General features: G+C 35.6%; 2 protein-coding genes across 7 annotated transcripts in view; one reads left to right on the forward strand and one right to left on the reverse strand.

Annotated features, from left to right (window-relative positions):
- Nucleotides 1–26,518, forward strand: part of Lin52 (lin-52 DREAM MuvB core complex component) — a 108,205-nt gene that overhangs the window by 63,693 nt on the left and 17,994 nt on the right. The window contains exon 7 of one of the 6 annotated variants that reach the window (XM_078050539.1): nt 1,994–2,070. The exons of 4 other annotated variants lie outside the window; for them this stretch is intronic. In XM_078050539.1, the coding sequence (XP_077906665.1) occupies nt 1,994–2,070 (77 nt within the window). Of the gene's footprint in view, nt 1–1,993; nt 2,071–25,601; nt 25,645–26,518 lie in introns of all 6 variants that reach the window. One more of the 6 variants, XM_078050543.1, reaches the window with a different exon arrangement.
- LOC144377889 (uncharacterized) overlaps nt 14,679–26,518 on the reverse strand; it is a 70,297-nt gene continuing 58,457 nt past the window's right edge. The window contains exon 3 of the transcript XR_013439129.1: nt 14,679–23,834. The gene's annotated coding sequence lies outside the window, so the exon portion shown is untranslated. The remainder of the gene's footprint in view (nt 23,835–26,518) is intronic.

Consider the following 26,518-nt stretch of genomic DNA (forward strand, 5'->3'; position numbering starts at 1 on the left):
AATCTAAAGAAGGATTCTGATCATGCATGTGCGGCAAGGTGTTATCCCGAAGGCTTTATGTGGCCAGTGAAGAATGATAAACAGGGAAGTGACATTGACCTTTTCTTAAGAAGATCCCTGACAGATGTTAAGGACAGAGCCTGCAGACTGATTTCACAGTATTTCTCTCCCTCCCTTTTAAAAAGCGTCCCACACATTATAGGTGCTCATGCCTAGTGGGTGGCTGTGGTGAGCCATTTCTGTGAACTGTGGCCGCCATTACAAGATGGCGCTGATAAGCGCTGTGGCCTGTGATAAACAACTCCTTGTTTTGGGAGAGTTGGCACGTAGCTGTAAAACACCCTATGAGAAAGATCCACGTGGCAGTTGTACATTGGGGCTTGATGTGCTTTATCAAGGCTGGGGCGCTCCGGTGAAAGGGTAGTGGTAGAAGTAGAAGTAGAAGTAGAAGTAGTAGTAGTAATAAAAGAAGCTTCCAGAGATACATAATTAAAGGCCTGAATAAACTGCTGAGAGAAGAATCCTGTGTCGTGTCCTCCTTGCTGGCGAGGGGTCGCGGCAGGCGGCTAGAGTCTGGGAGACTGGTTTTAGAATATGTAATGATGCAGGAGTTATGGTTCTTATCTGAGTAGTTTTTTTTTTTAAATATAACTTTATTTTATTTATTTATTTTTATTTGGTGCCGAGGATGGAACCCAGTGCCTCACAGGTGCTAAGCAAGCACGCTACTACTGAGCCACAACCCCAGCCTCTGAGTCATTTTTTATTGGTTGTATTAATCAGAACAGAAAGTATACAAAAAGTACTATTTGGGTCCGGGAGAGATTTGTTTTTAACATGTTGATCTTGTTTGCACTTGGAGCATTCTACAAACATAATTTCTTTCTTTCTTTCTTTTTTTTTTTTTGGATGGGGGATGGTACTTGGAATTGAACCCAGTGGTGTTCTATCCCTGGGCTACATTTTCAGCCCTTTTATTTTTTATTTTGAGGTAGAGTCTCGCTAAATTGCTGAGGCTTTGAACTTGCAAACTTCTTGCCTCAGCCTCCTGAGTCACTGGTATACAGATGTGTGCCACTACATCTAGCAATGTCATCACTTTACTTAGCTAAATGTGGGTTTACTAAACAGTTTAGACATTTCCAAATACTCATGTATACTCCTTCAGCTACTTATAGATATACTCCATCATATACAAATATATTTTTATTATTGACCACTAACATTTCCTGGTATGTGCCTGGCACTGTGCCTAACTCCTTTTCTACATCCTGATAATACTTTTGTGAAATAGCTATTATTGCCTCACTGGACCTAGGGAGAAAGATAGGATTATTTGCCCAAGGTTACATATGTATTAAATGACAGAGCCAGGACCAAAACTCAGGCCTGAGTGATTCCAGAGCCTCTGCTCCTGAATGTGTCTGCTGAGGGTGGCCTTAGTCCTCTTATCATGGTGGCTAGGAAAAGGTTTTGGTCCTGGCCTGGGTACTCTGCTGAGGTTAGCTTAGCAATACCATGAATTTGTTACTTCTTAAGGCCAAATAATTGCTAGAAAGAAGCCTGAATCAGTATATCCATATGGGTAGGGTGGAAGAAGAGCTTAATCCATGCCCTCCTTTGTTAAATTGCAACTTACTAGTATTTTTAGATCCCTGAATTTCTCAAGAAAATCATACCCAGGGACCACTTTTGATTGGAGAAGGCAATTTGAGAACAAGCCCCAGACCATCTTCTATCCCATAACAAGAAATCATGACAGTTCATTCCCTCAAGAACAGATCCCATGGGGCTGGGGATGTGGCTCAAGCGGTAGCGCGCTTGCCTAGCATGCGTGCGGCCCGGGTTCGATCCTCAGCAGCACCACATACCAACAAAGATGTTGTGTCCGCCGAGAACTAAGAAAAAATAAATAAATGTTAAAATTCTCTCTCTCTCTCTCTCTCTGTCCCCCCCCTCTCTCACTCTCTCTTTTAAAAAAAAAAAAGAACAGATCCCATGCAGGGATTGAAGCAAATTCCAAGTTTAGCATGGCTTCCTGTGGAAGGCTGTGCTTGGCTCCTAGATAAGGTAATTCCTGTCTCTTCTCCCATGTTCAGTGTACATGTACCACAAGCACTTTCTGCTCCCCTTTTCCTCACTCACTGTTTCAGTTACTTGTTAGAATGTCTTCTGTGCTTCCTTCTGGGTCCCCAGTATGCTGCTAAGAAAGGACACAAGAGGAAGGAAGAGCCCAATCTCTGGCTTTCAGCGATCTCTTTATGAAGGCCTAAGTAATATCTCACCAAAAAGCTCGGTTTGCTGCTGATACTATTGCTGCTTTTGCTTCTGTCTCTGCCTCTGTGTATTTGGAAATGCTTAAATCCACATATAAAGGAAATGCTGGTACTAGCTCAAGCTGCTATATGATATAGTAATGTATAGGATTATTTTTAAACCCATACTGTGCTGTTGATGGAACCTAGGGCCTCATGCATGCAAGGCAGTCACTCAACCACGGAACCACATCTTTGGCCCTTAGAGTTTATAATTTTTGTAGACTAAATGTAATTAAACCCTCAAAGGTGGCTGCTCTTCTAACCCCTGATAAAAACTTTATGTAATCTCATAAAGGTACAGAGGTTTTGAGATCTCTAGGTGAAAATTATTTTTATATTATTTCTAGGAAAGGGAGAGTTTAGCTTTTGAAAAGATCTTCTGGACATCTTTTTCACTATGGTGAATCTTTTATACCTTAGGCCATACTGTTTTTCACACAAATCCTTTCGAGTTAATGTTGACTCAACATTAATTAACTTACTCTTTACTCTCCCAAGCACTAATGGAAACACTGGATTATAACCAATCTAATACTCTCTGGACATTCTATCAGACACTTGCTCAATGTGATTTAAGGCAGTTTATAATCACTCCTTGTAGTCTTGAGGCCAGTTTTCAATTCATGAGACTCATATATCCTGGCTAGTTTTAATTAATTTTGCAAGGAAGATGCCAGGAGAAGCAGTATTAAATGTTTTCTTATAATCAGGTTATTTCATCCATTGGGCTCTTGTCAGCCACTGTTCTTATAATTTTATCACAACAAAATACAAGAGTTTTTCTGACATAACTTTACTTTTTTTTAACTTTTGTTCTTCGGTGCTTAGATACTCATGGTTTGGGTAACCTTAAATTTATGATTGTCTTATTCAGAATTGATGTTAAAGGAATTTCTCTAGTTTATAACAGTAATTCATAGAATTCATTTTTAGTATTAGGATTCGGGGATAGGCTTTAATTGGTATCACATTGTGTTCTATTTATTTGATCTTTGGGGTGGTTATATATGCTGGAATCCAGTCAGCAGTAATTTGAATGGGGGAAATCTAAAGTATTGTTAACTAGGTGAAAGGTAATTAACTTCTAAAAGGATTAAAAAAAAAAAAAAAGACTGTAAGGTGTATGGAGGTGGCAACTGCAAAAAGCCACCAGCCCTTAGGGTGGTGAACAACAGAGGAACTTGTGGAGGCCCCCACAAGAGTCAAACCTCTGGAGAAGACATGCTGCTGCAGGATATGCTGCCCACTGCCAGAAGGTGGTAAAGAATCTTTGCTGAGAAAGCCCACAACTGAATTATTTTTTTAATTTATTTTTAAAAATTCTAATTTGTTATATATGACAGCAGAATGCATTCAATTCATAATACATACATAGAGAACAATTTTTCATGTCTCTGGTTGTACACAAAGTAGAGTCACACTATTCATATCTTCAGGATAATGATGTCCATCTCATTCCACCATCTTTCCTACCTCCATACTCCTTCCCTTCCCCTCCCTTTACTTTGCCCTATCTAAAGTTCCTTCATTCCTCCCATGCTCTGCCCCCCAAATCCCCATTATGGATCAGCATCCTCATATCGGAGAAAATATTTGACATTTGGCTTTTGGGGTTGGACTTACTTCATTTAGCATAATATTCTCCAAGTCCATCACTTACCTTCGAATGCCATGATTGTATTCTCTTTTAATGCTGAGTAATATTCTATTATGTATATATACCAATATATATTATCTATTCATCTACTGAAGGGCATCTAGGTTGGTTCTACAATTTTGCTGTTGTGAATTGTGCTGCTATAAACATTGATGTGGCTGTGTCCCTGAACTTGATTTCATTTCTTGCACTGTACTATACTGTTTTTAAGTCCTTTGGGTATAAACTGAGGAGTGGGATAGCTGGGTGAAATGGTGATCCCATTCCCAGTTTTCCAAGGAATCTTCATACTGCTTTCCATATTGTCTGCACCAATTAACAGTCCCAACAGCAATATATGAGTGTGCCTTTTTCCCCACGTCCTCGCCAACACTTATTGTTGTTTGTATTTTTAATAGTTGCCATTCTGACTGGAGTGAGATGAAATCTTAGAATAGTTTTGACTTGCATTTCTTTAATTGGTAGAGATGCTGAAAATTGTTTCATCTATTTGTTGATTGATTGTATATTCTCTTCTGCAAATTATCTGTTTCAGTTCCCTGGCCCATTTATTGATTGGGTTATTTGTTTTTCTGCTGTTAAGATTTTTGAGTTCTTTATATATCCTGGAGATTAGTGCTGTGTCTGATGTGCATGTGGTAAAAGTTTGCTCGCATTCTGTAGGCTCTCTATTCACCTCACTGATTTTTTTTCTTTTGCAGAGAAGAAGCTTTTTAATTTGAATCCATCCCATTTATTGATTCTTGATTTCATTTCTTGCTCTATAGGAGTTTTATTAAGGAAGTCGGGGCCTAATCCAACATGATGGAGATTTGGGCCTACTTTTTCTTCTATTAGGCACGGGGTCTCTGGTTTAAGTCCTAGATCCTTGATCCACCTTGAATTGAGTTTTGTGCATGGTGAGAAATAGGGGTTTAATTTCATTTTGCCTGCAACTGAATTATGAGGACCACCATTGCCAAGATGAACATTGCTAGGACCCCTGTATGCCAACCTGCTTGTCACTGCACCAAAAATCCACACACTGCTAGAAGGAAAAATGCCTTCTTGCTTCAGCCATGCAGTCTCCCTCCAGAGCTGTTTTGGCAAAAATTAATATGGAACCAGCTGGCAGAAGAGAAATACAGCATGCTGCCAGGTCTTACTTAGGTATCACAAAGCAGTGCAAAGAAGGGTGAATTAGGGGCTGGGAGACAACAAATGAATAACTGAGCCAGTGAATAAAAGCTTTATGTAAATTTCAGTCTTAAAAAATAAGTAAATTCATTTTCAAAGATAATAGGTTCTATTTCAAATTGTTTCTCTCTTTTTATTCTTAAATACATGACAGAATGTATTTTGACATATTATACATATGTGGAGTATAACTTCCCATTTTTCTGGTTGTACATGATATAGAGTTACATTGATCATGTATTCATATATGAACATAGGAAAGTTATGTCCCGTTTATTCTACTGTCTTTTCTGTTCCCATTCCTCCTCCCTTCCCTTCATTCCCCTTTATCTAATTTAATGGACTTCTATTCTGCACACCCACACCCCCGCCTCCTTATTGTATATTAGCATCCTCACATCAGAGAGAATATTTGGCCTTTGGGATTGGCTTATTTCACTTAGCACTATAGTCTCCAGTTCCTTCCATTTACCAGTAAATGCCAGAATTTCATTCTACTTTATGACTGAGTAATATTTGTGTATTCTCTTTTTTGTGTGTGTATGTAAGTGTGTGTTTGGTATTGGGGATTGGAGGCAGGGCCTTGCACATGCTAGGAAAGTGTTCTACCAGCCCTTTAAAAAAAAAAATGATTTTGAGAATAGGATCTCTCTAATTCACTCAGGCTGGCCTCAAATTTGTGATCTTCCTGCCTCAGCCACCTAAGCAACTGAAATTACAGGTGCATGCCACCAAGTTCAGCAGTTTATTTCTCTTAAAGCAAGGTACATCTGTAACTTCTGCACTTGGCTAGGTAGCTGTCACCATCCAGACAGTGCTACCTGAGCCACTGGTTTGTAAATGTTCCCCCCCCCAATTCTTTTGACTACCTTTCATAAAAGGATTTATAAATATTATTCAGTAAATATGTTTTAACAGATTTTCAAAATTGAATAATTCATAGTATGGGAAGATAACAAAGTAAGAATGTGATTAAAAGATGACTCCCTAACTTCTTTGCCACATTGACTTTTCCTCAGTGATTATTTCTCTCCTTTAACCATTTCATTTTTCTTAAACTGTTATTCTCTCTCAACTTTTGGTCACTTTGAACTCCTCTGTTCTTGTCTTCTTTTTTTCTTATGACCATTTTTTGTTCTTAATTGTTAAGTATACTTGTCTTCCCCAGTAAATTGTAAGGCTTTTGAATCAGGGACCATATAATAATATAAATATTATTGCCTTTTTATGTTATGAAACAGTATTGTACAAAAGCCTAATGGATAGATGGAATCAATTTTATATTCACAGAATAAAGAACAGAAACACAACTTCCAAGGTATTCAGAGAATAGATAGGTTCTTGCCCATTCTTTTCTCATTGCTACTTTTGCAGAAGCTATCAGCAATCTATAAATTGTCTTTTATTCTCCAGGAGTATAACAGAAGGAAAAATAATAATCTCATGTAGGAATGCAAAAACAAAAATAGGAATAGGAAAATGCCAGAACGATTATAGTCAAGGAGAAAGCTGCAAGTATCTGAAGTGGAGAATAAATATGGGGAGGGTTTGTATATAGGTTAATAATGGTTTAAAGCTTTTTTTTTTTAAGATGTTTGTTTTCCTTCCCTTCTTTCTACTTCTTTCTCAAATCATACTGAAACAATTGAAAGAAAAAAAGGAGAGAATAGGAAAGATGACACAGCAGCAGAGTTTTGGAAGCTGGAAAGTATATGAACTTAGCAGACCTATGAAAAACAATACTGAAGGGAGGAAAGTCAAGTGCTAAGCCAGTTCACATCGGGCCAAAAGGCTGAGACTAAGTGGAAGAGGCGGGTGGCTTAAGTAAGGAGGAAGTTAATCTGTTCTTCTAAAACAGATATTTAGGCACTGATGTTAGAAGTTCTCCAACAGACAACCAGTCCTGCTGCAGCTCACAGTCAACAAGCTGGGATCTTGTCCTCAGTGTTTTCAAGCAGCGTCTTTGTCCCCTGTTTACATGGGGAGTAAAAACAGAGATTACCAATGTTGGAGAAAAGCCCCATCATGAAAAATAAAGAAAAAAAGGCAACAAATGGAAAAAATAACTTGGAAGAAACAGACTCTGCATCCAGGAAGATGAAATTGATAAATTTCATGATAAAAATCTCAATATCTTAAAATGCAGATGGCAGTCAGACATAGATTATGTGGTAGAATGAAATACTGTAAAGCAAACAAAGCAAACTATAAAGCCCCAGGAAAATAAGAAAATTTGCCAGAAAGGAAAATAATTGTAGTTTATTTTACTACATGTCGCTGCTATAAATAGTGTTTAGATAATCATAATAATGTAGAAACTGAATACTGACCTAAATTAACATATACAGTTATAAGTTATACACTGCCTATGACCTTTTGGTCAGCAATGGACTGTATATACAACATCACACAAGATGATTATGGAGCTGAAAACCTTCTGTCACCTAGGGATATCGTGGCCATCATAGCGTCATAACAGTGTGCATTGCTTATATGTTTGTTTGTTGTAATGCTACTGCGAACTGTCAGTAGGATAAAAATATAGCACAAGGGCTGGGGCTGGGGCTGGGGCTCAGCGGTAGAGAGCTCATCTGGCTCATGCGAGACCCTGGGTTCAGTCCTCAGCACTACATAAAAATAAATAAAAATAAAGATATTGTGTCCAACTACAACTAAAAAATAAATATTTTTTAAAAATAGCACAAACTAGGTAAAGTGCATAATACTTGGCAATGATACAAAATTACATATAAGAGGTTGTGAGGGGAATGGGAAAATAAACAAGGAGAGTAATGAATTACAGTAGATGGGGTAGAGAGAGAAGATGGGAGGGGAGGGGAGGGGTGATAGTAGGGGATAGGAAAGGTAGCAGAATACAACAATTACTAATTGGGCATTATGTAAAATTGTGGATGTGTAACCGACGTGATTCTGCAATCTGCATTTGGGGTAAAATTGGGAGTTCATAACCCACTTCAATCTAATGTATGAAATATGATACGTCAAGAGCTTTGTAATGTTGTGAACAACCAATAAAAAAATTAAAAATTAAAAAAAAATAAAAATAAAAAAAATTTTAAAAAAAGGACCGAATTACTATTTTAGGTATTTCTATATTAAACTTTTAATCATTATTTTAGGGTATGCTCCTACTTATAAGAAAAAAAAAGTTTACTGTAATACAGTGTGTCATGTTACATTAGCAGTGCCCTGGTACATCTTGTATTTACTATGTCTCTTAATTACATCATGCTTGATTTAATCTCATGTTATTTTGTTCATTGTGACTCTAGGGGCAGTAGCCTACACTAAATAGCTCAGGTATATAGTACGCCATACCACCTAGGTTTGTGAAAGTACACTCTAGTGTTATTTACACAATGATGATGTCACTTAACAAAGCATCTCTTGGAATGTGTTCTTGTTAAGCTACACGTGGCTGTAGAACTCTGAGGGGATAGGAGATGGGTGCTTGCACATGTTTTGTAAGGAATTAAGGTAGGAGGGTGGGTAGAGAAAGTTAAACCATCACTTCCTAGCCAGGCACAGTGGGGCATGCCTGTAATCCCAGCAGCTCGAGAGGCTGAGACAAGAGGATCACAAGTTCAAAGCCAGCCTCAGCAAAAGCTAAGTAACTCAGTGAGACTCTGTCTCTAATAAAATACAAATATTGGGCTGGGGATATGGCTCAGTGGTTGAGCCATATTCACCTGAGTTAAATCCCTGGGCACCGCCCCCCCCACACCTCAAAAAATAAAAACCATCACTTTCTTTTCTTGTGTGAGGTAAATAGATAATGCCACAAATTGAAAAATCAAGAAATAATACAGGGGGGCTGGGGTTGTGTCTTAGTGGCAGAGTGCTTACCTAGCATGTATGAGGCATTGGGTTCAATTCTTAGCATCGCATATAAATAAATGAATAAAATAAAGGTCCATCAACGTCTACAAAAAGTATATTAAAAAAAAGTAGTACAGGCGTGTTATTTAGTTATTGAGAGACATGGAAGTAATCTTAAATAGATAATGCCTCAAATCAAGAAATCAAGAAGTAAAACAGGCATATTATTTAGTTATTAGAGACAGAAGTAATATAATCAGCTAAATAGGGTGAACATGATTATCATCAGGCAAGAGTTAATGGGAGCTGTCGTTTTTCCTAACCTTAAAGAATTATTTTGAATACATATATAACTTTATTGTTAAAACATATATATGATTTCATTGTCAAAAATAGGTGAAGTAGGTAATACAGAGGACAGAGGCTAGATTTTGTAATATTTAGAGAGTTTAAATAACATTTAATAGCAAAATGAATGGAAATCAAAATAGACAAAATGTGTATAAATAGGCCAAATAAAAGATGTCTTTCTTTATGTAAAAAGAAGCTATAATTACTTTGAATTAAAATGTGATTGCTTATGTTTTCAGTTTTTATATTATAAAATCTGTGTGCCCAAACTTTATTGCAATCCAAAATAAATAACTCAGTTTGTGGATGAGCAACAATTGTATTTCCATCCAGTGATGGGAAGTAGAGCCCAAAATTCAAGCCATTAGCAATATGTTGGTGACAAACTTTGATTAAGGAATTTCACTCCTTCCCATCTTTTATCTCTTGATTAAAGTGATATTTTTCCCAGTATTTAATTGGATCATAATCAGCTGAAAAAAATAGAATTCTATGGTAATTCCATTATTAGGGCCCTCTAAAATATTGACCTCTGGTAGCTAACAGGTTTTGGTAGGCAGAATTTTACTTTTATAATGTGGCATTGAATTGTACATATAGCATTAGGTCTGGGTGATCTCTGGGGAGAATGGAATTGATGCATCCTTTTTCTGCCAGTCCCAGGTGGCTTATCAGGAGAGCAGGTGTTGCTTGGATGATGCCTGCATTCAGGAGTCATAGTGCAAATCTGATGAAGGCATATATTCCCCAAACCACTCAGGCTAGTGTCTCTCCTGGGGAAGAGGCTAACATTGGCCTTGTATGCTTTGAAAAAGAAGCAAAGAAGAAGAAGAAAAATAAAGAAAAACTAATTATCAACCTAAAGCAAATGTCATTCAGCTCAAATCCCTGAAGGATAAAGGCGTAGGTGACAAATGTTACTAGAGAGAGGGCTGAGCTGTCGCTTGTTTTTTTTAATGGATCATTCATGGTTGACCATAGAATCACATGCTATTTCATCTTATTGTGTGTTGCATCTGAAGAAATACTGAATATCCGTAAGCTTAAAAGAGTTGTATACTTTACATAAATCCTTTGGATTGAAACATAATCCTAGTGTCAGGGAAGATGATAAAAGACAGCTCTCTGTTAACTTAGTTGTCCCTTACTCTTCATCTTTTTTTACTTACTTTTGATTAGACTCCTTACATCTCATTTTGTCTGCCTTGACTCTGGGCATTGATCCACATGTCCCATTCCAGAGGGCAGTTAGGAACAAAAAGGAGAAGTTAGAGAAGTTGGGGGTTTGTCGGGGGGTTGGTCGGTTTGTCACAGTGTTAAAAAAGGATTTCCCAAATGTTCAGAATTACACAGATTCTCAAAAAGTGCCAAATTCTTCTGCATTGGGAATGTTCAGGCAGAACTCTGTGACTGGATGCTAGGGATTAGGGAGGAGCACACAAGTTAACTAACCTCAGATACTCTTATATATTCCTAAGAAATAAAGAATCTATTCTTTTTGCTTTCAACAAAAGGTCTACAAAATAAGTAGTCTCCATGTTGAATTGTTCCATTCTTAAAATATTTCTGTTTGCTATAGTCCTTACTGTTACAAATAACAGTGGTTATTTGTTAATTCGGATAGCAATTTTTTTAAAATTCTAATTTGTTATACGTGACAGCAGAATGCATTTTAATTCATATTGCACATATAGAGCACAATTTTTCATATCTCTGGTTGTACACAAAGTAGAATTACACCATTTATGTCTTCATATGTGTACTTAGGGTAATGATGTCCATCTCATTCCACTGTCTTTCCTACTGGGGATAGCTATGTTATTGGTACTTTGCCTTTAATAGGAAAATTAACAAGTTTTTTAAAACAACATTTAGAGTAAAAGGAAATACATTTAATTTGAAGCCTGAACGACTTAGATAATAGGAAAAATTTCTGGATGAAGAGAGATGTTACTACTTGGAGGGAAGTATGAACCGTATTATTGACCTTTGAAAGTAAATTTTTTTGTTTGTTTTTTGAGACAGTGTCTTGCTTTATTACCCAGGCTGACCCCAAACTCCTGGCCTCTAACAGTTCTCCTGCCTGAGCCTCCCTTATGATGAGGACTACAGGCGTACTCCACCATGCCCAGCTAGAATTTTTGAGATCTTTATGAGCTATTCATTCATTACACTTTCACAGAATGCCCCAATAATTATATAAATTGCTTTAAATTTCATTATAGCTGGCATACTTTTCAAATAGGACTTTCATGACACTAGAAAGCTGCTTGTTGCTCTCTTGTGAAAAGTGAGATAATTAATTAATACTGCCAATTAATTTCATCTAAATTTCATGAAGACTGGCCTTTTTCACACTATTTAAGACCTTTGTATCTTCTACTAATTCTTCAGCATAATTACTAATGAGCACTTTTTCCTTTTTAATGGATTTCTGAGATAAATATGAAATGCTCATTTATTTGATTATCTGCCAGAGTTTGCTGTGCTACACACTTTACAGATGACCAATTTAAAAGCAAAGAAAAATAAAAATATTTCTTAGTGAAGTGAACTCTACAATATCCTATTTAATTTTTTAGAATTTGTCTTGGAGTTTAAATGTTCCATTTTCCTTCTGAAAAATGGAAGAGTTTGAAAAGTTAGAATTTTTTTCCTTTTGAAATTGATGCTTCATAGTAAGAATTGAATGATGAGTAATTCATGCCATATCCTTCTCTTCTCTTCCTTCTTTTCTGGTCTCTTTCTTTTCTGAAAGTCCGCTCTTCTTGCTGCAAACCTGAAGAATGACAGTTAGCACTCTAGGCTTATGCCTATAATGAAAATCTATTTGATAGACATAAAGTCAAAAGCAAAACTTAGATTAATTAGTTGTGTGATTCTGCCCAAACCCGAATTTGAACAGCAATAGAAACTATTAGACAATTATAAACTATGCAAAACAAAGCACCAAGAGAAAAATATTAAAATAAAATTAATAGAGCCTCAGTGGAGCAATATCAAACAGTGTAATGTAACTAGAGTCCCTGAAGTAAAGGAGTTGAGATGCAAGCCAAAAAATATTTGAAGAAATAAATGGTCCAAATATGATACAGAAGCCACTGAAATCCAAACACACCAAAAAAGATGCCAACACAAATCATAATAAAACAGCAAGAAAGAGAACATCTTAAAAGCAGGCAGAAAAAAAAGTTATATAGAAGAAACAAAGAATGAAAGCAAACTTCTTGTCATAAAATGTGCAAACCAGAGACAATAGAATGAAATCCTTAAAATGATGAAAGAGAAAAACCTGATGTCAACCTAGAATTCCATATCCTGCAAGAATATAGTCTTCAAAAATAAAGGCAAAAAAAAAACGTTTTTCAAACAAAAACCAGGATAATTTGCTTCCAGTAGATGTACACAAGAAATATTTAAAGGTGTACCAGGCATAATTAATAAATCATTAATGAAAATATAATAGAATACTAAAAAGTGCTTTGTTGATCCAAAAGAAAAGAGAAAGAAAGAAATACTGTATGAGACAAATAGAATAACTAGCAAAATGATAGATATAAACCAAACTCTACCAATAATTAAATATAAATTTAAATACACCAATTAAAAGAGATTATCAGATAGAATTAAAGAATCAAGACTTAAGTGTATGCTATTTGTAAGCTTTAAATATAAATACATGGATAAATTAAAAATAAAAGGATAAAAAAAGATAATCCATGCAAACATTAGTCAAAAGAATGTTGGAGTGGAATGATTATATAGTAGATGTCATAACTAGGAATATTATCAGGAAGGAAGGGAAGCATTTCATAATGATAAGTTGTAGTTTATCAAAAGATAAGAGCAGAAATCAATAATTTCAAAAGCTCATTCTTTGAAATGATAAAATAATAGATAACTCTACAGCTAGACTGATCAGGTTAAAAAAAAAAGAGAGAAGGCACAAATTACTAATACTGGGAATGAAACAAGGGCTTGGAAAGAGAGCTTCGTTGTAGAGCCTATGGGCAATGGAAGGAGATGTTGACACCTTTATTCTACAAAATTTGATGTTTTAGATGAAATGGACAAATTCCTTGAAAGGTGAAAATTTTCAAAATTGTCTTAGTAAGGTAAGAGTTAAAAAATTGATTTTGTAATTTAAAAACCTCAAAAATTAGATTTCAAATTCAGGTGGCTTTATTTGATTTCTGTTCAATGTTTAATGAAGAGTTAGCACTAGGGCTGGGGATGTGGCTCAAGCGGTAGCACGCTCGCCTGGCATGCGTGCGGCCCGGGTTCGATCCTCAGCACCACATACCAACAAAGATGTTGTGTCTGCCGAGAACTAAAAAAAAATAAATACTAAAAAAAAAAAAAAAAAAAAAAAAAAGAGTTAGCACTAATGGGGCTGGGGATATAGCTCAGTAGTAGAGTTAATGCCTAGAATGCCCAGGGTCCTGGGTTCTAGTATGGCAAAATAAAAAATAAATTAGTACTAGCACTCACATATACCCTCAAAAAATAGGAGGAAACATTTCCCAATTCATATTTTGAGGCCAGTAGTATACTAATAGCAAAATTGAACAAAGACAAGAAAATAAAACTATAGTCTATTATCTCTTATGAGCATAGATGCAGAAATACTCAGTGTAATATTTGCAAGCTGAGTTCAGCAATATATAAAACAACAATAATAATACATCATGATCAAGTGAGAGTTATCTCAGGAATGCAAAGTTAGTTCAATATTTTAAATCAAAATAATGCACAGTTCAACAAAGGAGAAAAACATTTTCCATTGTCCACAGAAAAGACATTCGGAAAATTTAGCACCTATTTGTGGTTTTTAAAAAAAAATTTTTTTCACTTCATTAGAAATACAAAGGATCTTTTCAAACTGACAAAGGTTGCATACATCAAAAAATAAAACTACTGTTATCCTCGTTCTTATCCATGAAAGACTAAATGCTTTCTCCCTGAGACTGAAAACAAGGCAAGGAAGAATTTCTGCTTTTACTTCCTGTCTCCCCTTTGAGATGTGGTTTTGACTCTGTTGCCACGACTGACCTCAAACTCACAATTCTCCTGCCTCAGCCTCCCAAGTAGTTGGAATTACGGGTGTGCACCATCTTGCCTGGCTTTCTTTTCCCACTTTAATTTATCTTTTCACCAGAGGACTTAAACAGTGAAAAAAGGGAAGACAAATTACAAGCTTATGGATTGGAAAAGAAGAAATAAAACGGTCTTCATATTAGATGACCTGATTGTTTACTTAGAAATGTAAGGAATCTTAAAAAATATTACTAAAACTAATAAGTGAAATTTAGCAAGGTATCAAGGACACAAAGTCAAAATTTAAAAATCTGTTTTATTTTTAATACTAATAATGAACATTTGGTAAACGAATTTTTAAAGCAGTATAATTTATAATAACATTAAAAACCCCATAGAATTCTTGGGAATAAATTTAGCAAACTATGTGTCAGAAATGTACTCATTGATAAGAGAAAATAAAGAACTTAAATAACTGCAAATATATACTTTGTTTATGTATCGGATGGTTGAATATTGATACTCTTTCTCCCTAAATAGATGTATATATTCAATGCAGTTCCAATCAAAATCCTCACAGACTTTCTTAAGAAATAAAAGGCTGAGTGATCCTAAAGTTTATATGGAAATGCAGAGGACCTAATAACTAGAACAATTTTGAAAAAGAACAAGAATGTTTTACACAATTTAATTTCAAGACTTACTATAAAGCTACAGTTATTGAGACAGTGTAGTTTTGACATAAAGAGAGGCATAAAGATGAATAAAGAGACAAGAAATAGGCCCATACATAGGTAGTCAATTTTTCTTTAATCCAAAATAATTCAAGGATGGTCTCATCTTTTCAGCAAATAGTGCTGGAACAACTGGATGTCTATGTGGCAAAAAAATTAAACAACCAGGAGCAAGGATTGCAACGGACTGAGCAATTTAGCGAGAGACCCTGTTGCAAAGTAAAAAAGGGCTAAGGATATGGCTGTGGGTTCACCCTGGGTTCAGTCCCTAGTACCACTAAAATAGTGAATAAATAAACAAAATAAAATTTTTAGAAAATGACACTTGATCCTTATATCACAACATAAAAATAATTAACTCAAGATAGATGTAAATGCTAAAACTTTTAAAGACTTCAAACAGAAAACCTATTTGCATCATTGGGATAGCCACAGACTTCTTAGATAACTCAAGTAGCATGAGCCATAAAAGAAAAACTTGATAAATTATACTTCATTGAAATAAAAAACTTCTGGGGCTGGGGCTATAGCTCAGTGGCAGAGCGCTTGACTAGCATGCATGAGACACTGGGTTCGATCCTCAGCACCACATAAAAATAAATAAATAAAATAAAGGCATTCTGTCCATCTATAACTACAAAAAAACCCTTTTTTTAAAAAAAAGAAAAGAAATAAAAAACAACTGCTCTTCAGAAAACACTATAAAGAAAATGAACACCAGTGCTCTGTGTCTTGTTTTGACTATTGTAAAGAAGCACTCATGGACTGTTTAGTGCCACGTTTTTTTCATCCGTGTTCATTTTGTTGGTGATTTTGCTGTTTAGAATGGCCCCCAAGCATAATGCTGAAGTTCTGTCTAGTGTTGCTAAGTGCAAAAAGGCCATGTATGGGGCTGAGGTTGTAGCTCAGTGGTGGAGCTCTTGTCTAGCATGCATGAGGCACTGAGTTCAGTTCTTAACACCACATATAAATAAATAAAAGGTCCATCAATCAATCAATCAATCAATCAGTGGCCACATATGATTTACCTTACAGAGACCATTAATGTGTTAAATAGGCTTCTTGGGACATGAGTTACAGTTGGGTTTTGTTTTGTTTTTATACTAGGGATTAAACCTCTTTTTTATTATTTTTTAAATTTTGAGACCAGGTCTTGATTAGTTGCTGAGGCTGATCATTATTATGATCCTCAGCCTCAGCCTTCCAAATTGCTGGGATTATAGATGTGTACCATCATGCCCAGCATGAGTTATAGTTTATAGTTTTGTGGGCTGACTTCAGTGTTAATGAATCAACAATATATGTTAAATAAGCCAGCATCAAGGAAGGGTGGCACTGGAATAAAGGAGAACTTTGCCTTGTAAATATTAAGAATGTGGTCAGATCAGAAAATGATTCTGATCAAATAGCCACACAGCATTGAAGTGTACAGAACTTGTGAGATGATGATGGAAGCTCAAATGGACCCTGAGAGAAATTATACCATAGGAATAACTGTAACTTGTTTAGTGATTGTCTGAATATTTTAATCTCTTCATACTGTGAATGCAAAAAGGCATAAAATTCCTAATCCTGTATTAAATTGTGTTCCATAAGTACACATTGAATGGACCAGTTTAAAAAATAAATTATCAGCCTAGGGTAGTTCAGTGGTAGAGTGCTTGCCTGGCCTGTGCAAGACCCGAGGTTCCATCCTCATCACCCCCCACACAAAGAAACTACCATTATTTATTTCTTTATATAACTATCATTATTATTATTATATACTTTAGAGTGTAGTGCAGTGAACACATAGAAAGTCTACAACTAGATGTTTTTGTATAAATAAAGTTAGATATATTGTTCATAATTCGAGGATAGCTGTTTTAGCTGTTACATTTAACCAATTATTTGCATGTACTGAGGATTATGTAGATTTCATAGCAACATTAATCTTTCCTTTCATGGATTTTTATATTTAAATATACAGCTTTGTTAAATGTTTTTGTATTTAATGCATTTGCATTAATCTAATCTACTTATATTAAATCTAATTGCATCCTAACTTTCTGGGATGAGTATCTAGTTGTTACACAAAAGGAACATTTTTCGAATAATTAATCATAGTATCTAAAAATCTAACTAATGTACTTATTTTAGTACAAAGTAGTATTTTTGTTTGTTAAAATAGTACATCATAAATACAAATTTTGTTATTTGAATGTAAGCAGAATTGAATTTGTCAAGTAATAAAAAAGAAGAAAGCCAGAAGGAAAGAGTGGGTTTCCTTTTGTGCTTCAGAGTTCAGGTAAGGACTGGGTGCCTGTGTTTTCAGTGCACAGACTCTGCTTCTGTTTCCATGGATCCTTCCCCATGTGAATGAAGCCTGTTCATCAGGGATTTGACTTGAAAGCCAAAGGACTTTTTGCACCTCTGCATTTAATTTTTGCTCAATTCTGTAATCACCTTAAATAGGCAGCTTTGTTAAGATATTTTTTACATACCATAAGATTCACTCACTTGAAGCAATCAAGCCAGTGGGTTTTAAGTATATTCAGAGACTTGTGCAACTGTCACCACTGTCTATTCTTGGAATCTTTCATCCACAAAGAAATCCCATACCCATTCTCAGCCACTCCTTATTCTTCTAGCTCCCCCTGACTCAGCTCTGGATTTTGAGGTTTATTTGTTAGAAATGGGACCTCTTAAATAAACCAGAACTAGATTAGTAGGGACTTTAATTAGTTTTTATTAAAATAATTCTTTAGCAGATTACAAAAGCAACGTTTTATGATTTGGTTGTTGCCTGTTATACCTTTTTGTCTAACAGTATATTAAGAATGACTGTAATTGGCTTAGTTTTCACTAAATTTTGGATAGGCCAAATTCATTATTTTGGTTTACTTTCTTAAAAGCAGGACCATGTCTTATACCATGTTGGTATCCACAAGAAGTCCCATACAAGGCTGGGAATTAAGGCTTGTTTTGAGATTTTATTTTATAATGTTCACTTAGATTTTACACCAGTGGCTGAGTGCAAAGCTTTTTAAAGGAGCTGTCCTTGGCTTACCTGGTTATTCCCAGATTGTGTGTTCCTACATGATCAGTCCAAAATACCTCTCCTTTCTAAAGTTTTTTCCTGTCAATCCAACCTAAGCTTTCTACAGAATTATCTCCATTTTTGTCCTGATAATGTGTTCTAAACTCCACCTATGGCTTTTATGACATTGTTTGATAATTATTTATTTCCCAGGATTTCTCCTGCCAAGTTTCTCAAGGGTAAGTATTATATTGTAGCCTTAATAGGTGCCAATAGAGATAGAACTCAATTTGGATAAACTTCTAATCCTGGGCTGAGAGTGTAGTTCAAGTACCTGAACTACAAGACCCTGGATTCTATATTCAGTGCTGCCAGCAACAACAAAAAAGAAATTCTAATCCTTTGGCTGAATGTTTGAATTTCCCTCTTTGTTCCTCATATTTCTAAGAGATAAGTGACTCTCCCATTATAATAAGAAATATGCTTTATGATCATAATGTTGATAAAATAAAAACCTGCTCCTTTGTTAAGCATGGTTTGAATCTGAACTGTCCCCCAAAGCTCATGTATGAAGACTTGGTCCCTAATGCAGTATTGTTCAGAGGTTGGGCCTTTAGGAAGTGATTGGATCATGAGGCTTCTAAACTAATTGGTGGATTGATCTATTGATAGATTCATTCTTTGACGGCATTAGTGAGAGATGGTGGAGGAGTGGGCCCACTGCAGGTCTTCCCTAGAAGGGTATATCTTGTCCCCAGTCTCTTCCTTGTGTCCCCACCCTCTGCTAGCCCCCTGCCAGGAGGTGAGCAACTTTGCTCTGCCATGCCCTTCTGCCACCATGTTATGCCTTGCCTTAGCCCAAAACAATCCAGTCAGCTGACCATGGACCAAAACTTCTGAAACTATGAGCCAAAATAAGTCTTTTCCCTCCTTTATTTTTTTAGTTTAGATGGACACAATACCTTTACTTTATTATTAAATTTATTTTCATTCAAATACAGAAGTGAAAGTAAAAAGCATTTTACAATGCTAAAATACTGGTCTCAAAATCAGACAGAGTTCTAAACTAGTTTAAATGGTTAGTCAACAAATTATGCTCACTATATATGCTTGAATAATTGCAGATGATGAGACACCGAAAGAAATCTGCCATTCTTCCTTAGAAAATACCTTCCACTCCATTGAGCACTTAAATTTATTTTTATGTGGTCCTGACAATCGAACCCAGTGCCTCACACGTGCTAGGCAAGCACTCTTCTACTGAGCTACACCTGCAGCCCTCCCCTCCTTTATTTATTTTTCTCAGGCATTTTGTTCCAGTGACACAAAGCTGACTAACACAGTAAGTGAATTAGAGATGCAGGGAACTGGAAACAAAATCTTGGGTGATAGGGGTTAGTAGTAACATGTAGAATCTCAAGGACTGGTTAAAATATGGACAACCCTGACTCAGCCTCTAAAGTTTGTTACTCAGGAGATCTTGGATAAGCCTTGAGAACGTAATGTGCATTTTAACAAGTTTCCAAATAATGTCGATTAGTTGATCCAGGTACCTTATTATTATTATTATTATTATTATTATTATTATTATGTCTGTGTATGTGGTGCTAGGGATTGAACCCAGGGCCTTGTGCATGTGAGGCAAGCACTGTACCAACTGAGCTACACCCCCAGCCCCTCAGGGACCACATTTTAAGAACCACATATATTATAGTTACAAATTCTAACTAACCTACCAGGAAGACATTTAGTATATTGAAATAGGATCGGTTCCTGATCTCCTCACCTGGCCCTGTCTTTAAGGTCTTAGTAGGGGGAAAAACTACTTCACATTTGCAAAGTTTTGTTTTTTTTTTTAAATACTGGGGATTGAATTCAGGGGTCCTTTACCACTGAGCTACATCCCCAATCCTTTTTATTTTTATTTTGAGGCAAGGTCTAATTTACAAAGGCTGCCCTTGAATTTGCAATCCTCCTGCCTCAGCCTCCCTAGTCAGTGGTATTATAGGCGTGTGCCACCTCTCTAGCATTAACTCTCACTGAGCAAATTTAAGTGCTCAATGGAGTGGAAGATATTTTCTAAGGAAGAATGTCAGATTTCTTTTGGTGTCTCATCATCTTCAATTATTCAAGCATATATAGTGAACATAATTTGTTGACTAACCATTTAAACTAGTTTAGAACTCTGTCTGATTTTGAGACCAGTATTTTAGCATTGTAAAATGCTTTTTACTTTCACTTCTGTATTCATTTGAATGAAAGTAAATTTAATAAAATATTTTCAATTAAATATTAAGAATTAAGTAGATATAGAGGAAGGGGATCAAGGGAAGGGAGAAGGGAAGGGAAAGAGGAAATATTGGACTGAAATGGAGCAAATTATATTATATGCATGTATGAATATGTCAGAATGAACCCCACTATTATGTATACCTATAATGTACAAATAAAAAAGAATTAAATAATAAATGCTATACAGTCAAATTTCCCCCTCTATTCTACACTGATTACCCACAAGTTATTTTTTTCCAATGTTATTTTTTTTAAGATCCTAAATTATGATCCGTATTGTCATTAAAAGAGTATTTTTTTTACCCAATACAATTATTGTCAACTGTTTTCAGCTAAGCTCTGGAGTGTCTGTAACACAGACTGTTATATAGTGTATAATATAATTTTATGACTGAGGATATTATTGTGTTCTAATTACTTTATTTTTTAAGCATTTTTCTTTTTCACTTTTTATTTTATTTTTGTGGTACAGGGTTTGAACTCAGCACCTCATGTATGCCATGCATGCCCTCTACCAGCTCATGTTCTTTATTTTAAAGCAGTAATTCATGAATGTTGCAAATAAGGTTATTCAGAAAAATCAAAATTGTATATTCTAGGGGGGAAAAAAAACCCCAAGATGCTAAATAGCTATTATTTCTAATTGCAGGGAAAAAAATCACTATTTTGTGACTTTGTTAATTGATGTGTCATGCAATCAGGTTCTAATCTGATTGCAATGTAGGGTTTTTGTTTCCCTCAGAGTTCCTATTCTTTGGTCTTTTTAAATTACAAAAATATGTTTTTATTGGTACATTATAGTTATGTATAGTAGTGGGGTTTATTTTATGACATAATCATAAATGTGTATAACATAGATTGCTCCATTTGCCCAAGTAATTCCTTTCTCTCTTTGCCTCTTTCCCTATCTCCCCCCATTCCCTTCCTCTACTCTGTCTTCCTTGTATTTATTTAATTAATGCATCCTCCAGTTCTTCCCCATTTCCTCCCCTTCTCCCTCCTCTTTGATTTAATCTTCCTTCTTCTTCTTCTTTTTTTTTTTTTTTTTTGTGGTGCAGGGGATTGAACCCAGGGCCTTGTGCTTGCAAAGCAAGCATTTTACCAACCAAGGTATATCCTCAGCCCTCTTCCTTCTGTTTTTGGAAGATTGCCCTTTATTCCTTTTTTCTCTCCAGCTTCCACATATGACAAAGAACATTTAACCCTTGTTTTTCTGAGTCTAGCTTAGTTCACTTAGCATGCTGTTCTACAGTTTGATCCATTTACCAGCAAGTGACATAATTTCATTCTTCTTTATGGCTGAGTAGAACTTCATTGTGTATATATACCACATTTTCTTTATCCATTTGTCTATTGACAGGTAACTAGGCTGGTTCCATAATATGTGTATTTGTGAATTGTGCTGCTATAAACATTGGTATGCATGTATCACTCAAATATGCTGATTTTAGTTCTTTTAGATCAATACCAAGGAGTAGGATAGCTGGGTTATATAGTGGTCCATTCCTAGTCTTTTTTTTTTTTAATCTTTCCAACAAACTTATTTATTTTTTCCACATTTTTATGGTACATTATAGTTGTATATAATGGTAGGATTTGTGGTTACATATTTGTTGTGCACTTCATATAACTAATTTGATCAATATCATTCCTCAGCATTACCCCATTCCTAGTCTTTTGAGGAGTATCCATACTGCTTTCCAAAGTGGTTTTACTAATTTGTAGTCCACCAATAACGTATAAGTGTACCTTTTCATACATCCTTGCCAGCAATTATCATTATTTCTATGTGTGTGTGTGTATATATATATATATATTTTTCAACTACTGAGCACATTCCTTGCCCATTTTGCTTAGAACCTCAAGAAGTTGCTAAGGCTGGCTTTGAACTTGAGATCCTCCTGTCTCAGCCTTCTGAACTGCTGGGATTACAGGCATGCACCACATTCCTGGATTGATTATATTATTAATGATTGCTGTCCTAACTAGGGTGAAATTAAACCCCAGTGTAGTTTGTGTTTCTCTGATTGCTAAGGATGTTGAACATTTTTTGATAAACTTGTTGGCCCATTTGCATATCTTCTTTTGAGAAATGCCTATTTAAATCTTTTGTCCACTTTTGGGGTAGGTTATTTGTTTTTGTTTTGGTGTTTTTGAGTTCTTTGTTAATTCTGCTTATTAATCCTCTGTTGGAGGAGTAGCTGGCAAAAAATTTTTTTCTCATTCTGTAGGCTCTCTCCCCTCATGTTCTTGTTTTCTTTGTTGTGCAAAAGCATTTTAATTTAAGGCCATTCCATTTATTGATCCTTAGTTTTATTTCTTGAGCTTTAGGAATCTTATTAAGGAAAGTTGGTACCTGTGCCAATATGTTGGAGTGTTGCCCCTATGTTTTCTCTAGCGTCACTGTTTCTGATTTAATTCCTAGGTCTTTGATCCACTTTGAATTGATTTCTGTTTACAATGAGATATAGGGATCTAGTTTGATTTTTCTACATTTGAAGCATCATTTGCTTAAAAGGCTGACTTTTCTCCAATGTGTGCTTTTGGCACCCTTATCAAGAATCAAGCCAGGTGCAGTGGCTCTATAGGCTGAGACAGGAGGATTATGAGTTCAAAGCCAGCCTCAGCAACAGTGAGGCGCTAAGTAACTCATGAGAACCCTGTCTGTAAGTAAAATACAAAGTAGGGCTGGAAAGGTGGCTCAGTGCTCCTAAGCTTAATCTCTGGCACCCTCTCCCCACCAAAAGAATCAGATGATATGTGTGTTCTATCTATTTCATCTCTTCATATCTGTTTGCAATGGAGTTGTTTGTTTTTGCAGTGTAGTTTTAAAAGAAGTTTGTAAGCAAGACAGAAATTATACCTTTGTGCTGCTACATGAATTTAGAGGGAAAGAGTTTTTAAAGGCTTACTGAATAGTACTGTATGTTGTACATTTTTTCCAAGTCCAATAGGAAAATTATCTTTAAAGGTCTCTTCCACTGGACAGTAGAAAGAGACAGACGTTATTACCCTATGTACATGTATGATTACACTAGTGGAGCAACTCTGCACCATATACAACCAGAGGAATGAGAAGTTGTGCTCCATTTGTGTATACTCTGTCAAAATGCATTCTACTGTAAAATAGACTAGATAGGTAGGTAGGTAGGTAGATAGATACAAACAAAATAGGGCTGGGGATGTGGCTCAGTGGTTGAGTGCCCTTGAGTTCAATCCCCAGTACCCCTCCCCAAAAGTTTCTTCCACTGATGAATTCATTATTCAGTCAGAGAAAATGAACCATACACATGTGAAATCACAGTATAAACAATTAAAAGTAAAATTATCGGGATTCCACCTCTTGGGTCCCATTCTTCCTCCGGGAGAAGTCTTTTCTGATGTCCTTTAATAAACTTCTAATTTATACTCTGAAAAAAAAAAGTAAAATTATCAGTTAGAACAATTCATTTATTTTAAATTAGATGAACCTGCATCAGTGAAATAAAAGAACAATCAGAGTAGTCAGGTGCGGTGACTCATGCATGTAATCCCAGCAACTAGGGAGGCTGAGGCAGGAGGATCACTAGTTCTGGGCTAGCCTCAGCAATTTGTGAGAACCTCAGCAATGTAGTGAGACTGTCTGAAAATAAAAAAGACGGGAAATGTAACTTAGTGGACCTTAGCACCCTTGTGCTCAATCCCTAGTAACCCCCCCCACCGCCAATGATCTAAGTAATGAAAGATTAGTGAGGGTATTATTTATATACATAGTTATTAACAGTGTGAGGGAAAACTTGCTGCAATTTAGTATGACTAGTGAAAGTTTTTTCCTTTGTTTGTTTGTTTGTCTAGGTACCAGAGATTGAACCCCCAGAGGTGTTTAACCACTGAGCCACATCTCAAGCCCTTTTTAAACATTTTTTATTTAGAGACAGGGCCAAGATAAGTTGCTGAGGCTGGCTTTGAACTTGCAAGTCTCCTGCCTCAGTCCCCTGAGCTGATGGGATTACAAGCATGTGCCATTGTGCTCACCTGACTGATGAAAAGTTTAAGTTAAGCTATCCCTTTTTGTAGCTTGTTAGCCATCAGCCTGGCCTAGATCTTGAAATTAGTCTTGCTACCTATCTCAGAAGCTTCTTCTAAAAGATTGAATAAATAAGTAACCAAGGGTTCATTCTTACTCTCTCCCAAGAATGTTGTAGAAGCAATGTATTGAACCAGCAAGCTTCTCTCAGGTGTTTTATGAACAAAGTGAAAATTATGCTCTTAGTTGTCAGTATGATTACTTAAATAATTAAGAGAGAGAGGTTGGAAGGTAGCAGCTCTTTATTACTAGACTTAACTTGAGTTCAATTTGGTAGATCTAAAAAAATAGGTAATCTGCTTTTGATTGTTGATCATGTCTAATTTGTTTCTCATTCAAAGAATTTAACGATGTAAATAAACATTCATGACATGAAAAGTTACACACCTTCTAAAGCTTTTCCTGTCCAACCATTTCCAAGCTGTCTGCAGAATTAATTATCCTCATCTCTGTTCCCCAGCCTACCCTTCCATGAGTATTCATTTGTGAAGCTGCTAGCCTTATGAATTATATTGTGATATGTAGTGATAATGAGAAAAGGCTGTATTTCCAGAAAGGCATTTGTGGAAGTTTTCTTTTTATTATGGAAAATTTTCAAGCATATACTAACTAGAATAAATTTTATAATGAATCACATATACCCATCCCCCAACTTCGGTAATGATCAGCTTTATGCTATTCTTTTCATTTGTACACCCTTCTATCATACTTTTTGTTGTGCTTGTTTATTTGCTCGAATATTTTAAAGCAAATACCATTTCATTTATAAATACTTTAGTATAAATTTCTAACCAAGAATCCCCCTTTAACCAACAGCATTTTCACACTCATAATTCCATAATGACATCTAACATGATCCATGTTCAAAATTGGCTCTAAAATGGGGTTTTCTACAGTTAGTTTGGTCGAATCAGGATCCAGACAAGGTCTTACACATTGATATGAATCAAGTCTTTTTTAATCTTCTTTATAACTGTACTCCTCACTGGGTTTTTTCTCCAGCTTCACATTAGAGAGCATCTGATATCTGTTTATTCCAGTGTGAGTGAAGATCACTGATGGTATCATTTTCTTTTTCTTTTTTTAACTATTTTTTATACCTTTATTTTAGGTATAAAATTGAAGGATTGAACCCAGCACCTTGCACTTGCTAGGTGAGCGCTCTACCTCTAAGCCACAACCCCAGCCCTAAGTCTGATCATTTTCATAATGATAATGATAATAATAACAACTATTATTATTCTATTAAATCAGCATCTATTTGGCTTCTCTGAAATGTAGGCAAAGAATGGCAGGAAAAATGTTAGATTTCTCGCTTTTATCTGTCAAATTTTAGAATAAAGAAGTTGAAATGACTGAAAGGTTTTTAAAAATATAAATATCATTGATGTTTATATTTGATAAGTTTTGACCTTTACAATTATTTATTTATTTGTTTTTTTATACATACATACCAGAATTGAACCCAGGGGCATTTAACCACTGGGCCACATCCCTAGCCTTTTTTTTAAAATATATTTTTTATTTGTTCTAATTAGTTATACATGACATTGGAATGCATTTTGAAACATCAGACATAAATGGAGTGTAATTTCTCATTCATCTGGTTGTACATGATGTAGAGTTACACAAGTCATGTAATCATATGTACACATAGGGTAATAATGTCCAATTCATTCTACTATTATTTCTACCCCCATACTCCCTCCCCTGCCTTCACTCCCCTCTGTCTAGTCCAAAATACCTCTATTCTCTCCCCTCTTATTGTGAATTAGCATCTGCATATCAGAGAAAACATTCTGCTTTTGGGTTTTTGGGATTGGCTCATTTCACTTAGCATAATATTCTCCAGTTCCATCAATTTACTAGCAAATGTCATAATCTCATTCTTCTTTAAGGCTGAGTAATATTCCATTGTGTGTGTGTATATGTATGTATGTATGTTGTGTGTATGTATGTGTATATGTATGTATATATATCATATTTTCTTTATCCATTCATCAGTTGAAGAGCACTAGGTAAGTTCCA

The sequence above is a fragment of the Ictidomys tridecemlineatus genome, chromosome 5 (genome assembly GCF_052094955.1).
Source record: "Ictidomys tridecemlineatus isolate mIctTri1 chromosome 5, mIctTri1.hap1, whole genome shotgun sequence".
In the NCBI taxonomy this organism is placed as follows: domain Eukaryota; kingdom Metazoa; phylum Chordata; class Mammalia; order Rodentia; family Sciuridae; genus Ictidomys; species Ictidomys tridecemlineatus.